This window comes from Cheilinus undulatus, linkage group 8 (assembly GCF_018320785.1).
Source record: "Cheilinus undulatus linkage group 8, ASM1832078v1, whole genome shotgun sequence".
NCBI classification, from domain to species: domain Eukaryota; kingdom Metazoa; phylum Chordata; class Actinopteri; order Labriformes; family Labridae; genus Cheilinus; species Cheilinus undulatus.
The window spans coordinates 52,984,283-53,005,588 of NC_054872.1; the positions used below are offsets into that span (position 1 = coordinate 52,984,283).

At 45.3% G+C, this 21,306-nt stretch overlaps 1 protein-coding gene across 1 annotated transcript; it reads left to right on the plus strand.

The window, feature by feature from the left end:
• Positions 1–1,441: 1,441 nt before the first annotated feature.
• LOC121514264 (tetratricopeptide repeat protein 24) lies at positions 1,442–8,131 on the plus strand. Its single transcript, XM_041794384.1, has 12 exons — positions 1,442–1,636; positions 1,753–2,046; positions 3,496–3,697; positions 3,870–4,076; positions 4,152–4,280; positions 4,705–4,840; positions 5,035–5,154; positions 5,668–5,741; positions 6,697–6,760; positions 6,854–6,882; positions 7,849–7,918; positions 7,996–8,131. Exons 1-12 carry the CDS (start codon positions 1,442–1,444, stop codon positions 8,099–8,101), a joined length of 1,626 nt encoding a protein of 541 aa, XP_041650318.1. The 3' UTR covers positions 8,102–8,131.
• Positions 8,132–21,306: the final 13,175 nt, after the last annotated feature.

Here is a 21,306-nt window from a genome sequence, read left to right on the forward strand (position 1 = left end):
CATTAATCTGCTGAGCATGAAGGAGGAACAGCGCCACCTGCTGACGGTAAGAATAACTTTATATGTTCATTAACAAGTTAAATTTGGGTTAACCTCATCAGCTGAAACAGAGCCAGTTTAATTTAGATTAGATTAATCTAGATTATGATGATTCCTCAGCTGGTTCAGTCTGGTAAATGAAACCGTTTAAGATATTCTCCTTTTTGGACACTACGGTGGCCCTGAGGGTCAGTAAAAACATCTCCCTTATTGTAGATAAATAGAAATAATCTGGATTATTGTTTATTATGATTTTAATAATGCACATTTTAATGTTTCAGTTCACTTTCATCTCCTACATTATAATCATCTCTTTACTTTCCCTCTGCTCCTTCAATGAGAAATTATTTTAAATTCATTGATCCGGTTTGAATCTGTTTTCATTCAGTTATAAAAACTGTCTTCAAATTGACCTCAGATTAATCAGATTACCTCTATTTTTATCAGCATATCTCGGTTCTTCACTGACATTTTGTTTGATCAATCGTTTCTGTGTTTTACTTTATCAAATGTTGGTTTTTAAAGACATTTTTGATTTTAATAATGTATTTAGCCATACTAAAAAGTCCTTGTGTTTTATTTGATTTATTTTATTTTGTATCCTGTTAAATGTTTTTTGCAGTCAACCTTTAGGGCTGCCGTAGTTTTAACTGTGTGAGATTCAGTAGACGATACTTTAACAAACCTAAAAGAGTGAAAGAAGAAGTGAATGTCCAAACAGCTGATTTAACGGTCCCTCACAGATCCTCAGACATGTCCTTCAATCATGTTTCTGGTTACTGAGTGGCATGTTCCTCCTCCAGCAGAGGGCGCTGTTAGCTTCAATATAAGGCTGTTAAACTCAGTAGAAGAGTCCAGATTACAGACACGACATGAGACATCTGTTCAAGTTAGAAAAATGTTCATGAACCTTCTCCATGATCAGACAAATAACAGTGGAGCAGAGTAAACATGGAGGCAGTTAAACAGGGCCCCTAAAAACCCAGAGACTGGACCCTGATAAACCCAGAGACTGGACCCTGATAAACCCAGAGACTGGACCCTGATAAACCCAGGCTTTGACTTGACTGTGTTTAAAACATAAAATCATTGAGTTTTAATTTCTGTTCAGTTTTTGTTTTCTTTTGTTTTTCAGTCCCATAACTTTGTTTTAATTCCAGTGACATTACTGCAGCACACATGTTCTTCCAGCCCAGGTCGTCCTGATTAAAGGATGTTTAGAGCCTGACTGTGAACCACAGGGTCGATGTTTGACAAGCTTTAAAGAGAAAACGTCCAGGAGAGACTTAATAGTTAGGCTCTGATTTTATGGTCATTTGAATGTCTTTAAAGTCAGATTCTTCAGAGATTTTGTTTTAACAGGATCCATCAGGTGTAACACCTGCTTGGCTCCTCCTCCAACATGGCGTCAGGTGAGTCTCCTCCAGGTGAGAAGGTGGAGAAGGTGAAGAAGAGGAGGAGGAAAGAGGAGAGGAGGAAGGAGGTTCAGGAGGAGGACATCGAGAAGCTGACATCAGCAGGTCACAGAGCTCTGCAGGAGGGGCGGAGCAAAGACGCTGTTAGCTGCTTCAACACCGCCCTACAGGCTGCACAGCAGGTAAGATCAGGATAGGTGAGACTGCTGAGTTCCAGGACTGTGGTATTCTAAAAGATTCTCATCCAGCACAAATCTCTGATTGTTCAGCCTAACTTCCCATCATGCTCTTCTTCTAGCTCCAGGACAGACGGGTCCTTAGAGCTTGTTCGTTTAACCTCGGGGCTGCCTACGTGGAGTCAGGAAGACCGCAGGAAGGTCTGGACTTCCTACAGCAAGCCCAACCCCGCCCAAAAGCAAACCGACTTCCAGACCTCCAGTTTAACCTGGGCCTGGCCCACAATGCACTGGGGCAGGACAAAGAGGCCTCCGCCTACTTTCTGCAGGCCGCCCAGCTGTACAGGTCTCAGGGGAACGGAGGCAGTGAAGGGGACGCCTGTATGGAACTGGGCCATTGCTACAGCCGAATGCAGGTTATAACAGTGACTACAGCAGGAACTACAACTACACTGAAATCTACAACTACAGCACCATACATAGGACTACAACTACACTTAGAACTACAACTACAGCACCATACATAGGACTACAACTACACTAAGAACTACAACTACAGCACCACACATAGGACTACAACTACACTTAGAACTACAACTACAGCACCACGAATAGGACTACAACTACACTTAGAACTACAACTACAGCACCACACATAGGACTACAACTACACTAAGAACTACAACTACAGCACCACACATAGGACTACAACTACACTTAGAACTACAACTACAGCACCACGAATAGGACTACAACTACACTTAGAACTACAACTACAGCACCACACATAGGACTACAACTACACTTAGAACTACAACTACAGCACCACGAATAGGACTACAACTACACTTAGAACTACAACTACAGCACCACACATAGGACTACAACTACACTTAGAACTACAACTACAGCACCACGCATAGGACTACAACTACACTTAGAACTACAACTACAGCACCACACATAGGACTACAACTACACTTAGAACTACAACCACAGCACCACAGAAAGGACTACAACTACACTAAGAACTACAACTACAGCACCACACATAGGACTACAACTACACTTAGAACTACAACCACAGCACAACAGAAAGGACTACAACTACACTTAGAACTACAGCTACAGCACCACACATAGGACTACAACTACACTTAGATCTACAACTACAGCACCACACATAGGACTACAACTACACTTAGATCTACAACTACAGCACCACACATAGGACTACAACTACACTTAGATCTACAACTACAGCACCACACATAGGACTACAACTACACTTAGATCTACAACTACAGCACCACACATAGGACTACAACTACACTTAGATCTACAACTACAGCACCATACATAGGACTACAACTACACTTAGATCTACAACTACAGCACCACAGAAAGGACTACAACTACACTTAGAACTACAACTACAGCACCACACATAGGACTACAACTACACTTAGAACTACAACTACAGCACCACACATAGGACTACAACTACACTTAGAACTACAACTACAGCACCACACATAGGACTACAGCTACACTTAGATCTACAACTACAGCACCACACATAGGACTACAACTACACTTAGAACTACAACTACAGCACCACACATAGGACTACAACTACACTTAGAACTACAACTACAGCACCACACATAGGACTACAGCTACACTTAGATCTACAACTACAGCACCACAGAAAGAACTACAACTACACTTAGAACTACAACTACAGCACCACACATAGGACTACAGCTACACTTAGATCTACAACTAGAGGTGGACTGAGCTGTTCTAAACCAACCCATACTGTTTGGTGATGCTGTAGTTTTGTGGATTTGTGTTTTTTGTAGGACCCGGTTCAGGCAGTCCAGAGTTTCCGGCGTGCTGCAGAGAGTTACCATGTTGCGGCCATGTTGGATTTTGCAGCTGTTGCCCTCAAAGAAGCAGGGAGTCACATGGTCCAATCAGATCAGTTCAGCAATGACGACATCATCGGCGTCTTGACAGAGTGTCTGAGTTTGACTGAGAGCATCTCTGACCTGGGGATTCTTGGTAATCAACAGCGACTGCAGCATGATAGGGTTCAGCATGCTCCCTTTCATATACATCCTGCTGTTTAAATGTTACATGAATAGCCTACGGCACTCTTTATTTGATTGATTGATTGATTGATTGATTGATTGAATGATTGATCTAAATCAGTTCTCATGCTGCTTCTGTCCAGGTGAGTTGTACCTGTCAGTGGGAGTGTCTTACTGCCGTCTCAGGTGTTTCCCAGAGGCTGTTCTGACTTTCCGTCAGGCTCTCAGGCCCTCAGCTCAGCAGCCCCCTCTGCTGGCCAAAGTGATGCACAACCTTGGAGCGGCTCTAAACGCTGAGGGCCAGTACACAGCAGCCGTGACGTACCACCGCCTCGCTGCTGGGCTGTACGGTGAGTCAACCATTGATCAATACTTTAGATCAACAATCAATTACTATGATCACCACTATATATATGTGTGTGCAGGCTCTCTGGGTTGCCGTGGTGACCAGGCACGGTGTTTCAGTAACTTGGCGTTGGCGTGCAGTCAGCTGGGCGATGAAGAGGAGGCAGCAGAGAGCTTCATGCATGCTCTGCAAGGGTTTAAAGACACCGGTACATCCCTGACCTAAGCTCTGCTCTTTTTTACATCTTTATTATAGATTCAGTCATGTTTATACACATAAATCACTGAGTACCATCATAACTGCAATAAAAGCATAAGTCCTACAACCCTATTGGCTAATTTATGTTTTTTTTAGTTAACATTTTGCGAAAAAACTCCTGTGTCCAATGTGAACCAAAGATCTGCTTTTTCATCAGGGCTCTAGTGTTTTTGATGCCATCCAGACTCTGTCATTTTAGCTGTGGCATCAACAAGAATCTAAAATGTTGACAACCTTAGTGAATAATTTGTGCTACAGGATTTCTGGGGGGTGGACGAGGTCGATCTCTGTCAGCGATGAAGCTGATTGGACGAGACAGATTTGAATATTTAAACTAAACATCTCTTTAATGTTCCTCCCTGTCTGTCTCCTAGACGACCACCTGGCCCAGGTTCAGGTGTGTGAGGCGTTAGCAGAGTGTTACCTGAGGCAGAGGAAGAAGAGGAAGGCTGTTCAGCTCTACAAGGAGGCTCTGAGCGCACTCACTCACTACCAGGTAACAACACAGAAGTCTACCTCCACAGGTGTGTCTGTGTTTACAGTGAAGCCCCGTTCACAGCCACGATAAACAAGTTTAAACTTCAAACTGCTGTGGCGTTCCTAAACGCCTGTCAGTTCAGACGTTTAAACTGGAGAGGTGGATGATGGACTCCGTGGCAGGCGTAATCTGTGCCTGTCTGTCTCTGAACTTTAGGATCCTCTAGTCACATTCGAGATCGTCTGGTAGAACACCTGACCGCCGCTCTGCAGCAGGATCTATACACCCAGAGGCCACGCCCACTCAGACCACACCCTCACAACCCACCTTTGGGACATCATGCCAGGTAACAACCAATCATTGTTAATGAAATCAATCAATACTTCCCTGGATTAGTGATCAGTCTATAGGCATGTAGGTTTCACCTTCAGGTCTGTGATATGTGACTACGAGGACGCCATCTTGGAGAGGGTAAAGCTGCTGCTATAAAGCTATGGAGGTGGAACTATATTTTAATGCTATTTGATCTTGGATAGAGCATTTTGGTATGGAAAACTGTTTTTTTATTGATGCAAGAATCCTAGATCATAAATATATAGGAACAAAAACATAAATACATGATATCTGGAGTTAAAAAGGAAAATAAAACATTTCAGTGAGTTATGAACATTTTAATCATGACTGAATGTTTTGATTCTATTAGACCTCCTGCTGTCATTAATAAAGTGATGCAGTGACCCCTCTCCAAGATGGCTACCATATAGACATGTCCCTCCAGTGAATAGAAGCAGCCCAGGTAGCATCTACCTGCAGCCATGTGCTCAAACTAAATCCTAAATCAGCCCCGCCCTCCTTACAGGAAGAGTGATGTCACACAGAGTCCAGGCCGAGTGTCCAATCAGGAACCAGATCATGAAGGGAGGGAAGGGCCAGGTGAGTCCAAACCACATCCTCTCCCACCATCCATCCTTAATCTGACGTCACATTTAGTCTACCCGATCCTTCATACAGAGGTATCTATGGAGGACTGGTCGGAATTTAGAGTTTGAATCAGGAGCAGACCGGTCCTACTGAACCGTCCCACAATGCATCACCACTCTCACTGGAGACTAAAACTGGAAAGGTTCAAGATCAAGTTAGGTTTGTTTCTCTTCCACTGTGGTACGGGTCCTTATGTGGTACGGGTCCTTATGTGGTACGGGTCTTTATGTGGTACAGGTCTTTATGTGGTACAGGTCCTTATGTGGTACAGGTCCTTATGTGGTACAGGTCTTTATGTGGTACAGGTCTTTATGTGGTACAGGTCTTTATGTGGTACAGGTCCTTATGTGGTACAGGTCTTTATGTGGTACAGGTCTTTATGTGGTACAGGTCTTTATGTGGTACAGGTCCTTATGTGGTACAGGTCCTTATGTGGTACGGGTCTTTATGTGGTACGGGTCTTTATGTGGTACGGGTCCTTATGTGGTACGGGTCCTTATGTGGTACGGGTCTTTATGTGGTACAGGTCTTTATGTGGTACAGGTCCTTATGTGGTACAGGTCTTTATGTGGTACAGGTCTTTATGTGGTACAGGTCTTTATGTGGTACAGGTCCTTATGTGGTACAGGTCTTTATGTGGTACAGGTCTTTATGTGGTACAGGTCCTTATGTGGTACAGGTCCTTATGTGGTACAGGTCTTTATGTGGTACAGGTCTTTATGTGGTACAGGTCCTTATGTGGTACAGGTCCTTATGTGGTACAGGTCCTTATGTGGTACAGGTCTTTATTTGGTACAGGTCCTTATGTGGTACAGGTCCTTATGTGGTACAGGTCTTTATGTGGTTTTTAGTAGAGTCCTGGTCAGGACACATGAGTTCATTTCCCATCATTCTTCACCCTCCACAGAGCAGGTCACCATGAGGGGAGGAGCCAATGTAGCATCTGGCCTCACCAGCCCAGTACCTCACAGGTAACAGTAATAGTGAAGAGATGAGCTGAGACCACTGACAGGTCTGGAACCACAGTTTGAGACCCTTAGACTTCTCTATTTTTTTGTTTATAGTTCAGAGGGGAACGACCAGTGGCAGAACTGTGAGTACGCTGCATCTCTCTGTCATCTTTAGATGTTCTCTGATGATCCCAGGTGTTCTTCTGATGTTCTCCTAATGTTCTCTGACGTCCCCTGATGTTCTCTAAATGTTTTTCTGATGTTCTCTAAATGTTTTTCTGATGTTCTCTAAATGTTCTTCTGATGTTCTCTAAATGTTCTTCTGATGTTCTCCAAATGTTCTCTGACGTCTCCTGATGTTCTCTAAATGTTTTTCTGATGTTCTCTAAATGTTTTTCTGATGTTCTCTAAATGTTTTTCTGATGTTCTCTAAATGTTCTTCTGATGTTCTCCAAATGTTCTCTGACGTCTCCTGATGTTCTCTAAATGTTCTCTGATGTCCCCTGATGTTCTCTAAATGTTCTTCTGATGTTCTCTAAATGTTCTTCAAATGTTCTCTGATGTCCCCTGATGTTCTCTAAATGTTCTTCTGATGTTCTCTAAATGTTCTTTGATGTGCCCTGATGTTCTCTTAAATGTTCTTCTGATGTTCTCTAAATGTTCTTCAAATGTTCTTCTGATGTCCTCTGATGTTCTCTAAATGTTCTTCTGATGTTCTCTAAATGTTCTTCTGATGTTCTCTAAATGTCTCTGATGTCCCCTGATGTTCTCTAAATGTTCTTCTGATGTTCTCCAAATGTTCTCTGATGTCCCCTGATGTTCTCTAAATGTTCTCTGATGTTCTCTAAATGTTCTTCTGATGTTCTCCAAATGTTCTCTGATGTCTCCTGATGTTCTCTAAATGTTCTTCTGATGTTCTCTGATGTCCCCTGATGTTCTCTAAATGTTCTTCTGATGTTCTCTAAATGTTCTTCTGATGTTCTCTGATGTCCCCTGATGTTCTCTAAATGTTCTTCTGATGTTCTCTGATGTCCCCTGATGTTCTCTAAATGTTCTTCTGATGTTCTCCAAATGTTCTCTGATGTCTCCTGATGTTTCCGTTCTCAAAGGTCTCAGCAGAACTCAGGAGAACGGCTCAGGTGAGCTGTGGTCAGACAGGGAGAACCCGCCCACTGAAAGGTAACTGACAGCCGTCAATCACACCAACTGTAAACACAGACCTGAATGCTGACACCTGATTGGTCGTTTTCTTTCAGTGAAGCCTCATTGGTCCAGGAGCCACAGGCTCCCAGCCCAGGTGTGATCAAAAAGGCCACGCCTCCTGTAGGCAGGTGGGGATCTGTGTTCTGTTCAGTGATGTAGAACCATTGATCGTGATTCCTGATGATCATTCGGATCATTAATTATGGTTTCCATGGAAACACTGAGCATGGGGAGGAGCTTGTCTCATCAAGCCAAGGGTTGTGAAGTTGTCTAGAGGCGTGGCCTTCCAGTGGTAACCAGGCAACAGAAACAGATTTAAATAAATATTTTTGTATGAACATATTTTGGAGCAAATTTTCTGACTGGCTCTTTTTTGAACATTTGCAAGGTTGAAGAGGTGCAACACTGTATACATACAGGTACAGCTTAAAAAATGAGAATATCATGAAAAAGTTCCATTTTTTTGTCCCTCATTTCAGAAAGGTAAACCTGTATATTATAAAGACTCATTACACACAGAGTGAAATATTTCAAGCCTTTATTTCTTGAAATGTTGATGATTATCGCTCACAGATAAGAAAACCCAAAACTCAGTGTCTCAGAAAATTAGAATATTACATAAGATCAATAAAAAACTATGAAACCACGCTCTGATTGGTGCACTAGCTACTCCAGCAGAGGGATCCTTCAAAGAGGATGGGAAACTACGGTGGCCCTGAGGGTCAGTAAAAACATCTCCCTAATTGAGATAAATAAAAATAGATAAATAGTGATAAATAGAAATAATCTGGATTATTGTTTATTATGATTTTAATAATGCACATTTTAATGTTTCAGTTCACTTTCATCTCCTACATTATAATCATCTCTTTACTTTCCCTCTGCTCCTTCAATGAGAAATTATTTTAAATTCATTGATCCGGTTTGAATCTGTTTTCATTCAGTTATAAAAACTGTCTTCAAATTGACCTCAGATTAATCAGATTACCTCTATTTTTATCAGCATATCTCGGTTCTTCACTGACATTTTGTTTGATCAATCGTTTCTGTGTTTTACTTTATCAAATGTTGGTTTTTAAAGACATTTTTGATTTTAATAATGTATTTAGCCATACTAAAAAGTCCTTGTGTTTTATTTGATTTATTTTATTTTGTATCCTGTTAAATGTTTTTTGCAGTCAACCTTTAGGGCTGCCGTAGTTTTAACTGTGTGAGATTCAGTAGACGATACTTTAACAAACCTAAAAGAGTGAAAGAAGAAGTGAATGTCCAAACAGCTGATTTAACGGTCCCTCACAGATCCTCAGACATGTCCTTCAATCATGTTTCTGGTTACTGAGTGGCATGTTCCTCCTCCAGCAGAGGGCGCTGTTAGCTTCAATATAAGGCTGTTAAACTCAGTAGAAGAGTCCAGATTACAGACACGACATGAGACATCTGTTCAAGTTAGAAAAATGTTCATGAACCTTCTCCATGATCAGACAAATAACAGTGGAGCAGAGTAAACATGGAGGCAGTTAAACAGGGCCCCTAAAAACCCAGAGACTGGACCCTGATAAACCCAGAGACTGGACCCTGATAAACCCAGAGACTGGACCCTGATAGACCCAGAGACTGGACCCTGATAGACCCAGAGACTGGACCCTGATAAACCCAGAGAATGGACCCTGATAAACCCAGAGAATGGACCCTGATAAACCCAGAGACTGGACCCTGATAAACCCAGAGACTGGACCCTGATAAACCCAGAGACTGGACCCTGATAAACCCAGAGACTGGACCCTGATAAACCCAGAGACTGGACCCTGATAAATCCAGAGAATGGACCCTGATAAACCCAGAGACTGGACCCTGATAAACCCAGAGACTGGACCCTGATAAACCCAGAGACTGGACCCTGATAAACCCAGGCTTTGACTTGACTGTGTTTAAAACATAAAATCATTGAGTTTTAATTTCTGTTCAGTTTTTGTTTTCTTTTGTTTTTCAGTCCCATAACTTTGTTTTAATTCCAGTGACATTACTGCAGCACACATGTTCTTCCAGCCCAGGTCGTCCTGATTAAAGGATGTTTAGAGCCTGACTGTGAACCACAGGGTCGATGTTTGACAAGCTTTAAAGAGAAAACGTCCAGGAGAGACTTAATAGTTAGGAATAGCTGATTTTATGGTCATTTGAATGTCTTTAAAGTCAGATTCTTCAAAGATGTTGTTTTAACAGGATCCATCAGGTGTAACACCTGCTTGGCTCCTCCTCCAACATGGCGTCAGGTGAGTCTCCTCCAGGTGAGAAGGTGGAGAAGGTGAAGAAGAGGAGGAGGAAAGAGGAGAGGAGGAAGGAGGTTCAGGAGGAGGACATCGAGAAGCTGACATCAGCAGGTCACAGAGCTCTGCAGCTATAGCCAGCCAAAAAATGGAGGTATATTGGATTTGGGGCGGAGCTAGTGGACTTCCTTTTGGGATTTTGGCATGGGTCAAAATGACTTTTTTGTAGCTCTGATGATGATCCATAAGCACAGCGACAATCATAGGCCTAGGATGAACGATTGATTTTTGGTGAATTTTTTTGTGACAACCCATAAAACAGTCATGAAAAATTAAGGGTGTAAATCTTCACCTGGCAGAAGGGGGCGCTGTGAGAAAGTGATGTAATTGATGCATGGTTGTATTCAGGACCAGTGTGTGATTATCCATGTGACGTTTGGTGATGATTGACATAAGCACTAAAAGGTTATAAGGCCTTGTCGTGTAACTTTGACTGTAAAATCACATCAAAAATAAGGCAAAATCGGGCCCCTATTACGGCCCTGCCTACTGGTGAAAACTCCTGCAGAGCTCAACTTTAGATCTCCAGGTAGTCTAGTTTATGCAAAAAAATTCTGGAGTCCATCAGATGAAAGGCCTAGGACGAGTTTGTTCAAATGCGAAATGTGCGGTTTTCCAAAAACGCCAAAATTTGACAAAAAATGGTTTGTAGTGCGTTTCCTGTACATTTTAGAGGATGGCCATAATGTAATTTTTTGTTTGTCTCATCAGGATACATATGCGTACCAATTTTGGTGTGTGTAGGTGTTACCCACGGCCCTAACTCACTTTTGCCCCGCCCAGTTGCCAGTGCTGGATGGATTTGCACGGTTCCACCAAAAGTGTGGTGTTTCACGTTGCACATTTTGTATTATTTTGTTAACTTCCGGTTTCCGGAGTCACTACTGCTGGCTGCTAACCTGACTTTGTGTTCCCTGAGGCATTCTCCCCTCCCCCCGGGTGCTGTGGAGAGATCACACCTGCAGCGAGTTCTCATCAGGAGGGACTACTTAAGATCAGCTGCAGCTCTCCACCAGCGCCTGAGTTTTGACTACCTTCCCTCGCGGTAAACCTTTGCTCCAGGCTCACACGCTCTCTCGAGATACCCTCAGAGAAGTCTTCAGAATTTATTATTGGACCTTTGAGAAATTTCCAGTGCTTGTGTTTTGTGGACTGTTTCTAACGTGCCTCCTCCTTTCTTTTCCAGTGCCTCACTCCCCGCTCACTGCAGCCAGCTCCAGCACTCTCTTCCCCCCGGACTCTTGGACTCACATTCCCTGATTATTGACCTGTGCTAATAAAACTGTTAAAACTGCTTCTCCGCCTCCGCATCCTGGGTTCTACATCACCATACACACAACAGAAAACTCAGGCCAGAAATGGACCCAGCGGACCTGGACTCAATCAAGACTGCAATATCTCACCAAGGACAACGCCTCGGACAACATGAGACAATGCTAAAAGGTATCCTACAATCACTACAATCCCTCAGCACCCAGGTCTCCAGTATCTCCGACCAATTACTCACTGCCAATCAGCCTCAGTCCTCACCACCAGAGCCTACACCTGTTAGCAATCAGCCACCCTTAGCAGATCCCACACCTTCCCCCCCTCTCCACCTCCTTAGAGAACCTCAGGTCCCCAATCCAGATGTCTTTTCAGGAGAGATAGGCAAAGCTCGAGGATTTTTGTTACGTTGCTCTTTGGTATTTGATCAGCAGCCCCTTAGTTATCCCACAGACAGGGCTAAGATAGCGTTTGTGATAAATTTGTTACGTGGTCAAGCCTCCCGTTGGGCCACCGCTATTTGGGAGCGGGAGTCCCCTTTGTTAGCGTCTTTTTCTGTGTTTTCCAGTGAGTTGTGTCGCATATTTGATCACCCCCTCCAGGGCCAAGAAGCAGCCAAGCGTTTATTTTCCCTTTCACAAGGTTCTAGATCTGTGGCAGAATTTTCCATAGACTTTCGCATCACGGCTTCTGAGAGCGGGTGGGGGGAAACTGAACTTAAGGGGATTTTCCTTAGAAGTTTGTCAGAGGAGTTAAAGGACGAACTAGCTTCTAGAGATGAACCTGATTCCCTTGAGGGCCTCATTTCTCTAGCTATACGCATTGATAATCGGTTGAGGGAGAGACACAGAGAGAAGAGCCAGGCCAAAGGCCTTAGATCACGGACCTTGGCTCCCCCTTTTGGTCAGACAGTTTTCCAACCTCCTGTCACACCTAGACCACCTGTAGAGTCCCCCTCGTCCTCCCAGGAAGAACCCATGCAACTTGGTACAGCCCGTTTAACCCCCAGTGAGCGCCAGAGGAGATTTAATCTCAAACTTTGCATTTATTGTGGTCAAGCTGGTCATTTTCTCGCCTCCTGTCCGGAACTGTTAAAAGACAGGGCTCACTCGTGAACCAGGGCACACGAGTGAGCCAGACCAATTCCCTTCCTGGCCCTCCCCTATGTTTAGCTGTCCCAGCTAGCTTAGTGTGGGAACACGACTCCGTGCCCATTCAGGCTCTCATAGATTCAGGGGCCGACGACAACTTTATTCAAGACAGCCTCGCGCAACAACTCCACCTTCCCTTAGAGCCCTTAACCACCCCCAAGACTGTCACGGCCCTTGACGGTAGACTCATCGCTAAGGTTACTCATCGCACTGTTCCCATCACATTAATCATCTCTGGTAATCATCGCGAAAGCCTCCAGCCTTTTGTTATCCCTTCCCCACCGGTGGTGTTAGGTCTCCCCTGGTTACAGCTCCATAACCCCCAAATCAATTGGAAAACTGCTACCATCTCTAACTGGAGCATTCATTGTCACTCCCACTGTTTACGTTCCGCCAATCCTCCTGTTCACCGCCCCTCAGTCACTCCCTCGCCTCCGGATTTAACTAACGTTCCCTCTGAGTACCACGATCTCGCTCCCGTCTTTAGCAAAGAGTTAGCAGTCTCTCTCCCTCCGCACCGCCCGTACGACTGTGCGATTGATTTAATCCCTGGCGCCTCCCTGCCTAGTAGCCGCCTTTACAACCTCTCCGTCCCCGAGAAGGAGGCCATGGAGGCGTACATTCATGACTCGTTAGCCTCCGGTCTCATTCGTCCCTCCTCATCTCCACTAGGGGCAGGATTCTTCTTTGTTAAAAAGAAAGACACTACACTCCGCCCGTGCATTGATTTCAGGGGACTTAATGATATCACCATTAAGAACAAGTATCCTCTCCCCTTAATCGATCCCTCTTTTGAGCCCCTGTGTTCAGCCAAGGTGTTCTCCAAACTTGATCTCAGGAACGCTTACCACCTTGTCAGGATCAGAGAGGGGGACGAGTGGAAGACAGCTTTTAAGACTCCTATGGGTCACTTCGAGTATTTAGTAATGCCTTTTGGTCTTACGAACGCCCCAGCAGTCTTCCAGGCCCTAATTAACGACGTGCTCAGAGACATGCTTAATAGATTTGTGTTTGTCTATTTGGATGATATCCTCATCTTTTCCCACTCCCTTGAACAGCACCAGCAACACGTTCGCCTAGTTCTCCAGAGACTGTTAGAGAACAGACTATACGTGAAACCTGAAAAGTGTGAGTTCCACTCTGACTCAGTCAGCTTCCTAGGGTTCATCCTCGCTCAGGGCCAGTTACAGCCAGATCCCGCAAAAATCAAGGCAGTGACAGATTGGCCCATCCCTACTAACCGCAAGGAGCTTCAGAGGTTTCTGGGCTTCGCCAATTTTTACAGGAGGTTTATTCGTGATTATAGCAGGGTAGCAGCCCCTCTCACTAGGCTCACCTCCCCTAACTCCCCCTACCGGTGGTCTCCAGAGGCGGCAGCAGCGTTTACACGGCTCAAGACTCTTTTTACCTCTGCACCTGTTCTCAAACATCCTGACTCGTCCCTTCAGTTTGTTGTGGAGGTGGACGCATCCGAGACAGGTGCAGGAGCCGTGTTGTCCCAGAGAGACCCAGAGACTCAAAAGCTGCATCCCTGCGCCTTTTTCTCTCGCCGTCTGTCCCCTGCTGAAAGGAATTACGACGTGGGAAACAGAGAGTTGCTGGCTGTAGTGTGGGCTCTTCAGGAGTGGAGGCACTGGTTGGAGGGCACGAAACACCCCTTCATTATCTGGACCGACCACAAGAACCTCGCCTATCTCCGTTCTGCACGACGCCTCAACTCGTCAGGCCCGGTGGGCCTTGTTCCTCAGCAGGTTTCACTTCACCCTTTCGTACCGCCCTGGTTCCCGGAACACCAAGCCAGATGCCCTATCTCGTGTGGAGTCCCCTTCTCGTGATGTTCCCGAACCAGATCGGATTCTTTCCCCTGACTGTATCGTTGGTGCTGCTGTTTGGGAGATCGAGCAGACCATCCGAGACGCTCAGAGACTCCAGCCCGACCCTGGTACCGGACCTCCTAACCGCCTCTTCGTCCCGGACTCGGTCCGCTCTCCTGTGCTCCAGTGGGCCCACTCCTCCAAACTCACCTGCCATCCAGGGTTTCAGAGGACCCTTGGCTTCCTCCAGCAGAGCTTCTGGTGGCCTGGCATGACCAAGGACACCCGTGAGTTTGTGGCTGCCTGCTCAGTCTGTGCCCGGGGTAAATCATCCCATCAACCTCCAGCTGGCTTGTTGCGCCCCCTATCCACCCCCAGTCGGCCCTGGTCCCACATCGCCTTGGACTTTGTTACTGGCTTACCTCCTTCAGATGGAAATACAGTCATCCTCACCATAATCGACCGGTTCTCTAAGAGCGTCCATTATATCCCTCTCCCCAAACTCCCCACTGCCCTGGAAACAGCTCATCTATTGGTTCTTCACGTCGTCAGACTTCATGGTATCCCCTGTGACCTCGTTTCAGACCGAGGACCCCAGTTTGTTTCACGAGTTTGGAAGGAGTTTTGTAAGGAGCTCGGCGCAACAGTCAGTCTGTCCTCAGGTTATCACCCCCAGAGCAACGGCCAGACTGAGCGGGCCAATCAGAGCCTGGAGGCGGCCCTGCGCTGCGTGGCCGCTCATCACCCGGTCACCTGGAGCTCACATCTCCCCTGGGTCGAGTATGCACACAACTCCCTCACCTGCGCCGTTACTGGTATGTCCCCGTTCATGTGCTGCTTTGGGTACCAGCCCCCCTGTTTCCAGAGCAGGAAGCCTCCGTGTCCGTCCAGTCTGTGCAGGAGCATCTGAGGCGCGTAAGAGAGGTCTGGAGGACGGCACGAGCAGTGCTCTCACGCACGGCTGAGCGCAACAAACGACTGGCTGACGCTCACCGTAACCCCGCCCCTGAATATCGCCCGGGTCAGAAAGTCTGGCTCTCCTCCAAGGATTTACCCCTCGAGACTGAATCCCGGAAATTAACTCCTCGCTTCGTGGGCCCCTTCGAAAACACCAAGGTCATAAACCCCTCCGCCGTCCCGCGCAAGCGCCCTGAGGCTATGAAGATCCACCCCACATTTCACGTGTCCCTGCTGAAACCAGTCGCGTCCAGTGATCTGAGCCCTCCAGCCGTCACCCCTCCGCCCCCCCGAATCATCGACAATCATCCGGCTTTCACCGTGTCTAAGATCCTGGACGTGCGACCACGGGGTCGCGGATACCAGTTTCTGGTGGACTGGGAGGGGTACGGTCCAGAAGAGAGGTCATGGATCTCCAGGAGCCTGATCCTGGACCACAGCCTCCTAGATGACTTTTACAGGGAGCATCCGGACAAGCCCGCAGGACGCCAGGAGGCGCCCATTGAGAGGGGGTACTGTGGTGTTTCACGTTGCACATTTTGTATTATTTTGTTAACTTCCGGTTTCGGAGTCACTACTGCTGGCTGCTAACCTGACTTTGTGTTCCCTGAGGCATTCTCCTCCCCGGGTGCTGTGGAGAGATCACACCTGCAGCGAGGTCTCATCAGGAGGGACTACTTAAGATCAGCTGCAGCTCTCCACCAGCGCCTGAGTTTTGACTACCTTCCCTCGCGGTAAACCTTTGCTCCAGGCTCACACGCTCTCTCGAGATACCCTCAGAGAAGTCTTCAGAATTTATTATTGGACCTTTGAGAAATTTCCAGTGCTTGTGTTTTGTGGACTGTTTCTAACGTGCCTCCTCCTTTCTTTTCCAGTGCCTCACTCCCCGCTCACTGCAGCCAGCTCCAGCACTCTCTTCCCCCCGGACTCTTGGACTCACATTCCCTGATTATTGACCTGTGCTAATAAAACTGTTAAAACTGCTTCTCCGCCTCCGCATCCTGGGTTCTACATCACCATACACACAACAAAAAGGTTGTTATAGTTCGTAGGGGAATGTTTTGGGTGAAGTCTGGTGAGTTTCTGAGCATGTTAAGGCCCCCAAATTAGCGATTTCCCAGTCAGGAAAAGAATAATAATAGGGTCCTCGCACCGAGGTCGGTGCTCGGGGGGGGGGGGTGGTTTTTTATCTGTCCTTGGTTTGTCAAACATTAGCCAAGTGGACGTATTGGTCCTTAATGACGTTAAAGGGTGGTAAACTAAAGTGATGTCTGAGGGTTCAAATAGATGCAGATCTTCCAGTAAAGGTCCAGGGAGGACGTCCGGTCTAAGCCCCTCAAAGATGCCACACAACGCCACACAACAGAATCAGATAATCCCGTTCCCTCCTCCCCCCTGCTCTGTGCTGAAATCAGCCGTTCTCAGATTTTCCCCTCATGATGACGTGTGGGGAGTTAGCTCCGCCCCCAGGTTCGATCGGCCCTCCCTGATCTCCTGATCCTCCCCTCAGCTGATAGGAGGTTCAGGAGACCCACATCCATTTCCGGAGAGGGGCGTGGTCAGGGGCGGAGTCAGAGCCACAGACACAGAAACAGCTGGTTCTGAGCAGGGCTGAAACAGAGGGGTTTTTAGACATGCAGAAATCCAATACTGGAGGTTTTTCAGCAACAAACTTCACAGGCATGTTTTAGGGACTCTGACAGCGATATAAACTTGTCTTAAAAGGGTCAAATATGTGACCTTTAAATGTTAATGTAGATCATTTTATTACCCAAAGAGGAAACATCTGTCAAGGTTCAAGATCTGGTCATGCACACACAGCTTCATCGGTCCAAAGGCAGAACGATTGAGCACTCTTTTCCAAGGCTAGACAAACACACACAGTTCCACCCAAGATTCCTACAGACGTGTTTGCAGCAACACTGCCCTTAAATCAGGGGTGTCAAACTCAAGGCCCGGGGGCCAGACCCGGCCCGTGGTGCAGTTATGCCCGGCCCATCAGATCATATGATGTTTTTACATATGTGTGATGATTTCTAACATCCTTGTCGACTCATAAAAATTAGAAAAAGTAAACGGTAAAAATCATTTGAAAACAGAGAGAACACAAATTTCTACCACCTTTTTTTTTTTTATCAAGTTTGCATCTCACAGTTATGACTCAGTGTTATGGTTCTGACTGTTTATTTCATATTTAACCTTTACATCCTATAACCTTTACTTTTTATCTCATCTTTTTACCTTTTAGATTCATCATTTTAAATTTAAACCCTATTTTACCTTTTAAAGTCATGATTTTGACTTTTGTCTGATTTTTGCCTGTTAAAAATCATGGTTTCAGTAATCTATCTCATATTTTGCCTTTTAAAAACTTTTTTTTTTTAATCTACCTAAAATCTGAGATAAAAGGTCAAACTTATAAGTTTTAAAGGTAAAAACATGACATTCAGAGTTTTTAACTCAACATGTTCAACTTTTAATCCCACAATCATTTAGGTTGGCATTTAATGGTTAATGTTGACCCTGTAGGCCCTCAGGTTAGACCCAGACTCAGACTCAGGCCCCTGCTGTGATTGAGTTTGACACCCCTGCCCTTAAATGAAGACGGCTTAATAAAAGACTGAGAATGAAAGCAGCTGTCACACCCCAGTCTTGCTTCTTTAAGCCATAATTCCTACATAGGGAGAACCACTCTGAGCTTACACTTGGACATAAACGGACCTCAGACCTGCATTTATACCTCCAGACAACATTCACCTCCGTCCAGCAACACAAACACGAAGCTTTGACACGGATCCATAAAGTAAAGTGTGAGCAGACCGTGTGCAGTGGGTGTGTCGCCCCTTAGCGATAAGATCTGTCTCCAACATCCCTGTCATGACCCAGGTTTTGGTTTATTATGTTTCTGAGTTTTCCCGTGGTTTTCCTTTGTGAATTCTGTGATTTCTAGATTGACTTTGTATTAGGTTTAGTTCTTAGATGTTATCTGTTTCCTTTGTTCAGCTTTTAGTCTTTAGTTCAGTTCATTTCGTGTTTTATATAGTCTTTGTGTTTCTGTGTATTTTGGGCTTTTGTTATTTTCCATGTGTCTAGTTTTTTATTGTATTAAGTAATTCCCTGTGTTCCATGTTTAGTTTTACAGCCCTTGTGTTTCATGTCTAGTTTATTTCCCTGTTTCATGTTAAGTTTCTCTGTGCTTCTTGTTTTGTTTCATGTTTTAGTTTTTCCTCCCTGTGTTTGAGTTTCCCTCCACTTTGATTATCCTTCACCAGTTTCACCTGTGTCTGATTGTCCACACCTGTCTGCCATTGTTAATCACTCCCTGTGTATATAGCTCTGTGTCTCCCTGTGTCTGTGTGGGTTCATAGTTGATGTCTTTGCTCATGCTACTCCTCGTGATCTCTCCTTGTGCTTATTTTAGATTTTGTTTAGTTGATTTTAATTCCTGTTTTTTTGTTTCAAGTAAATTATTTTGTTTAATTAAATCAGTTCTTTATTTCTCTGCATTTTGGGTCCTCCCTTTTGAGTTTTCCTTCAAGTCTGACAATCCCGGTTGAAAACCCCTGCTTCTGTCACTGTGGCACGTCTTATTGCTAATTATATGTCAGTGTGGACACCCGTGTGATCTATGGCCCTTCTCCATCCATCCATCCCTTCTCATTGATTTTATTTACACTTGACTGTCTATGATCTCCAGGTTACTAAGGAATCATGAAACACGTTAAACTGTCCGTTGTGCCGATAGGTGGTATACACTTTACCTGAGGGTTTCCCTGGTGTTGAGAGTGACAGGGAGTCCTCCTAGTAGTTCCTCCTGGTGGTTCCCCGATGTTAAGAGCTCCATCGGAGGTGCACCTGGGATATGGACAGGTGTAACTTTGGGACACATCATCAGTGGTGTACCTCTGAGTCATGGGGTGTTGACTCAGGATTACAGACTGGCAAGGGTTTCTGGTCCGTTGACATCTACTGACATTACAACTGCTTCATCGGAGGGGAGGAGGGACATTTGGACAGACAGAGGGAGAGGCTGGGATGAAGCAGGAGCTACTGATACAGGTCAGACTAGACCTCAACAGGCCTAAACAGGGAGCAGGTGGCCTAGTGGTTAAAGGCGCTCCCCATGTCCGCAGGCGGCCCGGGTTCAAATCCACCCTGAGGTCCTCCACCGCATGTTTCTCCCCCTGTTTCCGACTCTACCTGCCGTCCTCCTCTATCTTACAAAGGCATAAAAATAAATCAATAAACACATATCTGTGCCATGGAGAAGATCCTGTCGTTTTTGGTTGAGCATTGATTTTGAGGTTAAAAGTGAGAGGAAACGTGCCTCATCTCTTTATTTTGGTGACTAATGTTCCTAAAATCAACGCGGGACAAAAGTATACACTTGGAGAGGTTTCTGTTTGTCCCCCATAAAGCCATGCAACTCCAACTATTAAAATACTGACCCAAGTTAAGGAGGAATATCCAACTCTTTTATCCATAAAGCCTAATTCTTTTAGGACAGTCTTTGGTACCTTTAACCGCTAAATTAGGCCACAACTATGCACAAAAATACCAGCTGGAAATAGAATTGTTTGTTGTTTAAGTTTGTAAAAGCTCATGCTGGCAAAAAAGCATTTTCAACCTCCCTGATCCCTAATGTTTCTGCATATTTTTCAGAATGAAATGCTTCAGATCATTGAACTAATCTTAATATTTGCCAAAGATAACCTGAGTAAAAACAAAATACAGATTTTTACTGAGGATTGTATTTATTAGGGGAAAACACCATCCAAACCTACCAGGCCCTCTAGTGAAATCATGAATTAACTGTGATTAATCACATTTTTTGGAAAGCTGAGTACAGTCTCAGACCACACATCCAGGCCTGATTCATTTGATCAAAGATCCTGTGTTTGATCCTGAGGGAGAATTTTGCAAGACCGAGACCAAGGGAAGGTGAAAAGGCTCTTGGAAACCCTGAAAAGACAACCTGGAAGTCTGTGACTAATTCTTATTCCCTACTGATGAGTTTGAAAGTCCAACATCCAAATGAAACACTGAAAGCTTTGGAGAAACTGAAGCAAGAGTCTGATCCTGTGGCTGAAGGTGATAGAAGACTGACTGGCAGTCCAAAGGTTCCTGGTTCTGACCTTATCCAGGTGGGGCTGGTTGATTTTGAAGTCCAATGTCCAAAGGAAGTAACGAAAACCTCAGACGTTCATCTGTAACTCTTTCCGTAGCCTAGAGGGATCCAGGACTACCAGGGAGACTGCAGGGTCCAGGTTCAGATCTTAACAACACGTTGTCAGTCTTAAAGATTTGAGTCCAAAGAGAAAAAGGAGAACCTTTCGGAACTTCAGGAGATGTTTGTCTCTGTGGCAAAGAAGAAGAGCGGTCTGTCTGGCAGTCTGAAGGTGGCAGGTTCAAATCTTCAGACGACTTTGTCAATTTTCAAGCTTTGACTCCAAATAAACAAGAGGAGAACTTTGGAAGGTTGCAAGTGTCTGCTTTGGTAGTCTAGAGAGATAAAGGATTGCTTGGGAGTCTGAAGGTTGCAGGTTCAAGTCCTACTTAGGCTTGGTCAGTTTTTAAGAGCTGAGTCTGAAGAAAGAAGGGAAAGGCTTGAGGAGATGATAGCAGGTGTCTGTCTATGTGGGCTAGGGAGGTAGAGGTCTGTCTGGGAGTCTGAAGGTTGCAGGTTCAAGTCTTACCAGGGCTGGGTGACAACTTGAGTTCAAAGTGAGAAGGTAAACCTCTGGAAGTCTGAGAGGAGAGGTTGTGAATTTTAAAGTCCAACATCCCAATGATGATGATAAATGTGCCAGGAGAAGATCACCCAGTGTGAAAGGTACCGGTGGTGCAGTGGG